Source organism: Bubalus kerabau, chromosome 11 (genome assembly GCF_029407905.1).
Source record: "Bubalus kerabau isolate K-KA32 ecotype Philippines breed swamp buffalo chromosome 11, PCC_UOA_SB_1v2, whole genome shotgun sequence".
In the NCBI taxonomy this organism is placed as follows: domain Eukaryota; kingdom Metazoa; phylum Chordata; class Mammalia; order Artiodactyla; family Bovidae; genus Bubalus; species Bubalus kerabau.
The window spans coordinates 108928985-108937985 of NC_073634.1; the positions used below are offsets into that span (position 1 = coordinate 108928985).

At 64.0% G+C, this 9001-nt stretch overlaps 1 protein-coding gene and 1 long non-coding RNA gene across 11 annotated transcripts; one reads left to right on the forward strand and one right to left on the reverse strand.

Moving 5' to 3' along the window:
* Positions 1–44: 44 nt before the first annotated feature.
* On the reverse strand, positions 45–5429 carry DPP7 (dipeptidyl peptidase 7). 9 transcript variants are annotated; one of them, XM_055541648.1, is made up of 13 exons: positions 5278–5429; positions 4772–4885; positions 4553–4608; positions 4299–4462; positions 3937–4072; positions 3780–3861; positions 3411–3577; positions 3194–3254; positions 2681–2799; positions 2454–2557; positions 2199–2263; positions 1912–1982; positions 908–1812 (listed from the first exon to the last, which is right to left on the reverse strand). In XM_055541648.1, the coding sequence occupies exons 1-13, from the start codon at positions 5357–5359 to the stop codon at positions 1369–1371; spliced, it is 1665 nt and encodes a 554-aa protein (XP_055397623.1). In that variant the 5' UTR covers positions 5360–5429; the 3' UTR covers positions 908–1368. The 9 variants fall into 9 exon arrangements, 8 of the variants coding, with proteins under 8 accessions (XP_055397628.1, XP_055397627.1, XP_055397623.1 ...); XM_055541647.1 differs by having other exon boundaries at positions 914–1812; positions 4553–4692; XM_055541650.1 differs by having other exon boundaries at positions 1565–1812; positions 2401–2557; positions 4553–4692.
* A 26-nt stretch (positions 5430–5455) lies between these two features.
* Positions 5456–8502, forward strand: LOC129623764 (uncharacterized). Of its 2 annotated transcripts, XR_008700641.1 has the most exons (4): positions 5456–5551; positions 6928–7033; positions 7180–7343; positions 7440–8502. It is a non-coding gene; the product is annotated as an uncharacterized LOC129623764 (long non-coding RNA). The 2 variants fall into 2 exon arrangements; XR_008700640.1 differs by having other exon boundaries at positions 7180–8502.
* The last annotated feature ends 499 nt before the right edge of the window (positions 8503–9001 follow it).

Here is a 9001-nt window from a genome sequence, read left to right on the forward strand (position 1 = left end):
CAAGGGGCTGCGGCGGGTCCGGTATCCGGTGTCCAGACGTCGGCTTTGGCTCTGCCCCGGGAAGTGTGGAAACATCCGCACACAGCGCGGGTGCTGGGCAGGCGGCCCCAGGGTGAGGGTGAGATGCTGGCTGTGGGCCTCAGTGGGCCCTGTGCTCTGCCCGCTGCTCTGGGTGCGGGCTGCCAGCGCCTGCTGCTCCTCTCAAGGTGCCTGGCTGGCCTGTCAAGTCCCTTCTGCTCAGCCAGCAGCACCCATTCCTTAGGGCTGACCAGGGTGTGAAAGTGAAATGAAAAGATGCGTGTTCCTTGGAAGAAATGCTATGACCAATCTAGATAGCTTATTAAAAAGCAGAGGTGTTACTTTGTCAACAAAGGTCTGTCTAGTCAAAGCTAAGGTTTTTCCAGTGGTCATGTATGGATGTGAGAGTTGGACCATAAAGAAGGCTAAAAGCTGAAGAATTGATGCTTTCAAACTGGTCTTGGAGAAGACTCTTGAGAGTCCCTTGGTTCTGCAAGGAGATGAAACCAGTCAATCCTAAAGGAAATCAGCCCTGAATATTCATTGGAAGGACCAATGCTGAAGCTGAAACCCCTATGCTTTGGCCACTTGATGCGAAGAGCTGACTCATTTGAAAAGACCCTGATGCTGGGAAAGATTGAAGGTGGAAGAAGGGGACGACAGAGAATGAGATGGTTGGATGGCATCACCGACTCAATGGACATGAGTTGACTAAACTCTGGGAGTTGGCGATGGACAGGGAGGCCTGGTGTGCTGCAGTCCATGGGGTCACAAAGAGACAAGAGCGACTGAAGTGAAGTGACCAGGGTGTGGCTTTCCAGCAAGAAGCCAGATCCACGGGCTGGGCCCTGTCCCAGCCCAGTGCCCTCATGGGCCGGGCTGACCCTTTCCCCGGGTGTGTGAGGAGACACGTTGCTGTTGCTGGCAGACTCTGCAGGGGCCTCCCCACCGCCCTGGCTCAGCCGCAGGCGGCACTTGGTCCCGACGGCCCTCCTGTGTCCATCCTGTGAGGCTGCCATCCCCCTCTTGCCCACGGGCCCAGCGGGGCTTCTACCCACGCGTGAGCAGGGCCTGCCTCTTGGGGCTGCCTGTGTGCAGAAACCAGCCGGAGGGCCCACAGTGTGCCCGCCACCACCCCGCAGCCCAGGAGCCGCTTCAGCAACGGTTTGTCTGGACTCTGGACCACAGGCTTCGTCCTTGACGTTCCGCGGCCCGGCGGGGCACAGTCGGCCCAGTGAAGCAGATTGCCCCCCAGCCTGGGCCAGCCTGGCCCCGAGCAGGTGGACTTGGGGGCCGCAGGGTCCACTGCAGGAGCTGGGGATGGAGAGCACGGCTGAGAAGGGTGGGGGGTCACTGGGGCGGCCGTTGGTTGTGGACTCTCGGGTTTTCCTGCCGTGGTAAAGGCCCACACGCCCTACGCAGGACAGCACGCGGAGCTGAGGACTCTGCTTTATTCAACAGCCACGTTGAGGAGGTGGTGTGAGCATGCCACAGTGCCCGGGGCCTCCGACGGGACGGACAGGACTGGACACACCTGACAGGCCAGGAGTGTTTGTCCAGGGCCTCCTTGGACAAGGCCCTGCCCACCCTGGCACGGCTCCAGCTGCAGGACCCGGGGCCTGGCGCCTGCCCCTGCCTCGCCTCAGGCCCCACCCGGTCGTCTCTGGCCCTGCGGCGGGCAGCCTTCAGCCCTGGAGCCCCGTGGGCCTCGCTGCCTCCACCCACTTGCCGATGAGAGCGGCCTCCAGCCTGCGGGCCTCCACCACGGATGCAGGGTCGTCTGGGTGGGAGCCTCTGGGGGCGGGCAGGGAGGTGCTTAGCTGGCCGGCCTTGAGCCCTGCCGCCCTCGCCCGCCCCGACCAGGCACCGCGCCCCCTCCCCAGGCGGGCGCACCTGAGGTCCAGGTGGTGCGCCCCGCCGTGGATGGTGATGGCGAGCACGGATGCACTCAGGTTGCTCTGGATCTGTCGTTGGAGAGCCTGTGTCAGGGGCATGTGCCCACCGCCTGCTTGTCCCAGCAGGTAGGATGCAGCCCCCGCAGGGGCTTGAGGAGAGTGGCCTCGTTAGAAAGGAGAGATGACCATGAACGAGCAGATGCCAGGCCACGGGAAGGAGACAGGGAGCCAACGGAGCGGGAGGAGGCAGCGGTGCCAGCGGGCCCGGGCTCCCGCGCGACTCACCCCGCCCCGCGCCCAGGGGTCCAGGTCTCCGTTGGAGAAGATGATGTTGCTGGCAGCTGTGAGGTCTGAAACGGATGGAGGGAGCATGGTAGGACCGGGGGCCCCCCTCACCCTGACCCAGGGGCTGGGTCCTGGAGCCTGGGAAGGAGCCTGCTCAGTGCAGTGGGAGGAACTGCGCCCCCACCCCTGCCGTGGGCCTCACCGCCCCCCCCAAAGCTGGTCTGCAGCCAGTCCTGCCGTGGCCACACGCCCCACGTGTCCAGGCAGTACTGCCGGCGCTGGGCTTCAGTGAAGGGCAGCTCAGGGAAGAGGTCGGACACGTTGTTGCTGGAGAACATCAGGCTGATCTCAGTGCAGGCCTGCGGGACACCGCACTGACCAGGCCGGCCCACACAGCCCCGGGCCCCCGGCCCCCTGCACCCGGCCGCCCCGGGCCCCGGGCCCCCTGCACCCGGCCGCCCCGGGCCCCCAGGGCCCCGTACCTGGTAGTCCCAGGCCTTGGCATCACTGCCCAAGCCACAGCCCGTGGGGTCGGCACAGGCCTGGTACTGCAGGTAGATGTCGTAGCAGGGCTCTATGCCAGAGGAGTTGTACACCAGCCCTGAGGGAGAGGGCTGCTGGGGCCAGGGGCCTGGACATCCATCCTGTCTGCTTAGAGGGGTCCTGCAGGGGTCAGGGCTCTCGGGCCCAGTGGATCCAGCGAGGACCGGGTATTGGTCCCAGGGGGCGGGCTGTGCTGTCCGCTCCGTCCGGGTTGCTCAGGGCGGCGGGACAGCCCCCCTGACGTGCCCCCTCCCAGCAGGGTGGGCTGGGGCGGGGTGTGTTGCCCTTTGCACTGGGGGCCTTCCAGAAGGCCCTGGAGCTGTGCTCCGCAGGGGGTGGCCACTTCCTCCCAGGGGCTCCCCACCCCACACCGCCCTCCTGGGGCCTGGCTGCCGCCCACCAACTCGGGGCCCCCGCACTCAGCACCGGTCTGGGCAGGGGGGCAGACGCACCGGCCAGTGCGCGAAGCCCCGTGATCCTTGAGCTCTCGCTCAGCAGCCGGCTGCAGGCAACCTGGGGGAGCACGGAGCACCTCAGCAGCCGCGCCACCCCACCCCTCCCTGGTCCCACGGCTGAGCGGGCACAAGGCCCCGGGGCAGGCCCGCTTTGAGCACCCCAGGGTGGCTGGGCCCCTCCCCAGGTTCTGGGCAGCAGGGGTAGGTGACGTGCCTCGACGGGGTGGGCAGGAAGGTGGCCCACAAAGTCAGTGGCGTACGGGTAGTCCATCATGGCCAGCACGGTGAAGGCGTTCCGGGCGAAGCCGAAGAGCTGGGTGAGGTCCTTTGGTCCGGAGAGGGGCTGGCAGGTACCGAACTCCTGGCTGACGACGTGTGGGGCTGTGGGGGGACACAGACCTGAGGGGGCTGCTGGGGGGGACACGGCCCTGTGGGGGCTGCGAGAGGGGGATGCGGGCCTGTGGGGGCTGCGGGAGGGGACGCGGGCCTGAGGGGGCTGTGGGAGGGGACGCAGGGCTGAGGGGGCTGTGGGCCCACATCGGGAGGCGGGATGGTGTTGGTTGGAGGGGGGCAGCCGCCTCACCTCCCTGCTGGAACAAGTCCCTGATCTGCCGGAACGCATCCTGCACAGCCCGGGCACACTCAGGGCTCTGGCCTTGGAAGTCCTGCAGGAGGAAGGCCGTGGCTGCACCCACCAGCGGGGCTGCCCGGGGGAGAGAGGGGCCAGGGCCTCGGCTTACCGCGGAGACGTCCTGGAAGAACTGGTAGGGGTCGCCGAGGCCTGCCGCCGAGACCACAGGGGCACTGGCCGCCAGGGCCCCCGCCACGAGGTGTGGGTACTTGATCCTCAGGTAGGCGCTGAGCATCCCCCCGTAGCTGGTGCGGTTGCAGAGTTAGCCCGGGGCACCCCCAGCGCCCCGTCGCCTTCAAGGGAGACTCGGCAGCCTCTCAGCGTGCAGGCTGTGTGGCCGACACCCACGTCCTCTGCCTTCCCAGGGCCTCCCGCCCCGTGCCCCCCAGGACCCGACACGTCCAAGACCCACAGAAGTTCTGAGCAGGGCCAAGTACTCTTGCTGGGGAGAGAAAGGAGACACTGACGCACCTGCCGCCAAAGGCGATGGCCGGGGCATCGGGGGCCTCGAGCTCCTGCCGGAGCGCCCGGAGCAGCCCTGCGAAGTCAGCCAGGGCCTGCTCCACCGTCAGCAGCTCCGTGTACCCACGCCATGTGGACCGCTCACCGAAAGGCAGCGACTTTCCGTAGTAACGCTGCAAGCAGGTGGGCGGCAGGGGTGGGGGGCGCTGACTCTGAGCCCCCAGAGCGACACCCCCACACCCCCCGGCCCGGCCGGTACCCACGTGTTCGGCAAAGACGACAAGGGCCCCCTGCTGCGCTGCCAGCTCCAGGATGAACCCTGAGTTGTTGGCGAAGGACCACACATCCCCCTCGTTGCCGGTGTAGAAGAATATGGGTCCCTCGCCCCTCTTCCAGAACTTCTCTGTTGGGTGGAGGTGGGTGAGGGGTGGGAGAGGGTGCCCCCCTCGCCTGCAGCGGGCGCTGTTCCCGGGGCAGCTCACCTGTCAGCAGGAACCGCTGGAGAAAGGTCTTGTTCCCAAACCTCTCAAAGTTGAAATGGTCCAGAAGCTGCTCAAAGTAGGCCTCCTGAAACTCAGGGTCCTTGGGTCTGTGGGCTAGAGGGCACCATGCTCAGTGGGGTCGGGGGAGCCATCGGGGCCATGGGGGACAGGGTGGGGGGTGCCGATCGAGGTGGATGGGAGGGAGCCAGACAGGGGGCACGGGGATTGGGGGTCTGGCAGGGGTCGCGGGGGTGATGGGAGGGAGCCGGGTGGGGGTATCGGTGGATGGGAGGGAGCCAGGCAGGGGTATCGGGGGATGGGAGGGAGCCAGGCAGGGGACACGGGGATTGGGGGCCCGGCAAGGGTCGTGGGGGATGGGGGTTGGAGCCCGGGGATGAGTGCAGGGGGCCTGGCACGGGTTGAGGGGGGTGGGGGGGGCCTGCAGGGGTCGTGGGGGATGGGGAGTGGGGCCCAGGGCAGGGATGGGGGCCTTGGGCCACACTTACCCCTGGCCTCCAGGCCTCGTGGCTGCAGCCCCAGCAGCAGAACCAGGGCCCAGGGCAGGGTCGGCCAGGGATGGGGGCTCATGTTCACTTTGCCCGGCAGCTTCGGGTCAGGCGGTTGGGGTCACATGACCAGAGGAACCCCTCACGTGACGGCTTGGGCGGCGCTGTGAGCAGCACTTCCCTACCCGCCCAGTGCCAGCTTCCCGGCCCTTCCGTCTGCGTCACCGTGGAGACAGTCACCGTGGGGGCACGGAAGTGGGCTGAAGGCTCGAGGGTCCGTGCTGGGGCGGGGGTGTGCCTGCCCAGCCTCCCATCCTCTGTGGCCACCGCCAGCTCGGGCGCCATGCCACGCGCGTGTGGGTAGGAGGTGACCTCCCCACCGCCCGGCTGCTGCCCAGCCCCCTCCCGGCCCTGCCGTCTCCTGAGTGAGGCTGGGGAAGGCCCGCCCTTGAGGGGGAGGAAGGGAAAGTTAGGAAGATGGAGCTCAGCGGGAGGACAGCTCTTGAGCCCTGGGGCGAGGGGTGGGGTCAGCAGCCCTAGAAAGGAGCCCAGCTCCTGAGAAACCTCGAGGGCCGCGCAGCCCGCACAGGAGCTGGGGCCGCTCTTTCGGACGCCCAGCTGGGATCCAGGACCCTCTCTCACCCCCTCAGGCCAGCCCCTCTCTGGTGCCCTGGTACCCAGAGGACAGAAGGGCCCCCACTGCCCTGGTGCCAGTCCAGGGCCTGGAGTGGCCAGCCAGGCCGAGCGGGCGGCCCTCTCGGTCTCAGGCCGGGCTGTGCGGACTGCAGTCCTACTGGGGATGCGGCCTGTGAGCCGGGCCCAGAGCGGGTTGGGGGTGGTTGCCCCGCACGGGCGGCAGAGGGGAGGGGGCGGCCTGTCCCCACTCCCGGGACGGTCCCAGCCCGCGGCCTCTGCCCAGGCCTGGCCTGGTGGGTGATGGGCCGCGGAAAGCAGAGGGCCTTGGGCTGGGCAGGGAGGGAGCACGTGCCCCGCCCCGCCCCCTCAGCGCAGGCCCCAGCTGTGGCTCCGTGTGGTGACAATGGCCGCCACCATGTGGCTCCGCCCTGTGGGTGTGGCCTCCCTGAGGTCACCCAGGGCCTCAGCACAACCGCCCCAGTCCCTTCCCCGCAGCCCCATCCCTACACACCCTTGGCTCCCTCGTGCCCCTGTGCCCCCACCCCCCGTCCCCATGCCCCTGTGCTCCCGTCCCTGCGTGCCCACGCCCCTGTGCTCCTACCCCACCGTCCCCATGCCCCTGTGCTCCTACCCCTGTGTGCCCACGCCCCTGTGCTCCCGTCCCTGCGTGCCCACGCCCCTGTGCTCCTACCCCTGCGTGACCACGCCCCTGTGTTCCCGTCCCTGCGTGCCCACGCCCCTGTGCCCCAGCCCCTGCGTGCCCCTGCCCCTGTGTCCCCGTCCCTGCTTCCCCGTGTCCCCGTCCTCTTGTCTCTGTGTGCCAAAGTGGCCCTGTTCCCGCGTCCCCTTGGGCCTGTTCCTGTGCTCCCGGCCCTGCATCTAGGGGCGCCTGTCCTGTGTTGAGAGGCCCCCCTCTTCAAGGAGGAGTCCCTTCCCATGGACGGCAGCCTCTCCTCTTGTCAGCTAAGAGGCCGGACCCCAACCCACCGCAGGCCCACCGCATTCCCCCTGCAGACGCTCCAGGTGGCTCCCCCACGCCTGGGTAGCAGCAGGAAGTCCCAGAGAGAAGCATCTGATTCCTCTGAGACTCCGGCCACGACTTGTGGCCCTGAGCACACAGGTACGTCTGGGGAACCAGATCCCTTTCCCCAGCTGCCCGGGGCCACTGACTCTGGGGACAAAGCTGGGACCTGATTCCCCCTCCACAGCCTCTGGATCTTGGAGCCAGGCCCAGCCCCTTACCAGAGCCTACCCTGCCCCTTTCAGACCTCAGAGCCGCCAGGAACCAGAGGTGGGCACTTGGGATGCACAGAGAGTCCCAAAGTAGGCCCCAGGGCTCTCAGCTCTGACCCACTCAGCACCTGCAGTTAAGGCCACGTTCATCTGTGTGTGTGAAATTATACGCTTTCAACCACATTTAAATATCAGCTGTAAGTTCATCCATACTGTCAACTACCATCGTTCTCTCTCAAACTTGCATCTTCCCACACAGAAGCTCCTCATTCATTCAACTCGTCCTCCCCCAGGCTGCTGATGCTGCACTCATCAGTCACGCCTGACTCTGAGGCCCCGTGGACGGCAGCCCGCCAGGCTCCTCTGTCCATGGGAGTCTCCAGGCAAGAACACTGGGGTGGGTTGCCATCCCTTCTCCAGGCAATCTTTGTGACCCAGGGGTCGGATCCGTGTCTCCTGCACCGCAGGTGGATTCTTTACCGCTGAGCCACCAGGGAAGCCCTCCCCAGTCCTGGGATGACCTCTGCTGTCCTGTCTCTATGAGTCTGCTTATTCTAGAGACCTCATATAAGTAGAATCATACACAACTTATCTTTGTGTCTGGTTTCACTGAGCACCAAGTCTTCAGCGCTCACGCATGATGTAGCCTGTGTCAGGATTTCCTTCCTTTTTTCCAGGTAAATATGAGTCATATTCCATTCATGGACAGACCCCACTGTGAAACCCACTCACCCAGCAGCGGACACCAGATTGTCTCCACCTCTCGCTTATGTTTAAAACGCTGCTGTGAATTTGGGTGCACAATGATCTCCTCAAGACCTTGCTTCCGTCTGGGGGCGGGCACACCTGGAAGTGGGCTTGTAGGGCCGCATGGTAGCTCCGTGTTTCACTTCTGAGGATGCTCCACTCTGTTTTCCATGGCATTTGCACCGTTTACATTCCAACCAGCGGTGCACAAAAGTTTCAATTTCTCCGCGTCCTCTCCAACACTTGTTTTGTTCGGAGGTAGCATTGCCACAGTGGGAGTGGTCTCTCACTGTGGTTTTGATTGGCATCTTCCCGACTAGTGACGCTACCTTTTTGGGCACTTCGTGAGCGTGTGTAAGTCTTCCTTGGAGGAATGTCCCGATGGGCGGGGGGGCCGGGGGCTCCCCAGGGAGGCCTCAGCGCTCTCAGCTGTGACCCAGGCGCCGCCCGCAGTCGTGTGGTGTGGACATGCGTGTACATGTATTAGATTGTATGTGTATTAGATTATACGTATAATGTGCACGTTTAACATAAAAAGCTTTTTCGTTTATTCATTGTTGTGTTTTTTTGTTTAATTTGTTTTTTTTTTTTTTTGAGTTTTTTCGTTCGTTGAGGAATTTCAAGAGTTTTTGTTCTTGAGTTTTAGAGGTTTTAGAAAGTATATTCTGGTTATTAAACCTTTATTGGATTTGTCGTTGGAGACTGTCTTCCCCCGTCCTGTGGGGCCTGTGCACTCGGGACAGTGTCCTCCCGTGCACAGAGATTATTCTGACGACGTCCAAGCAAACAGATGGGGGAAAATGGAAACAGTGACAGACTTTCTTTCTTGGACTCCAAAATCACTGCTATGACAAACCTAGAAGACGTATTAAAAAGCAGACACGTTACTTTGTCAACAAAGGTCTAGTCAAAGGTGTGGTTTTTCCAGTGGTCATGTATGGGTGTGAGAGTTGGACCATAAAGAAGGCTGAGCCCCGAAGAATCGATGCTTTGGAACTGTGGTGTTGGAGGAGACTTGAGAGTCCCTTGGACTGCAAGGAGAGGTCAGTCCTAAAGGAAATCAATCCTGAATATTCATCGGAAGGACTGATGCTGAAGCCGAAACACC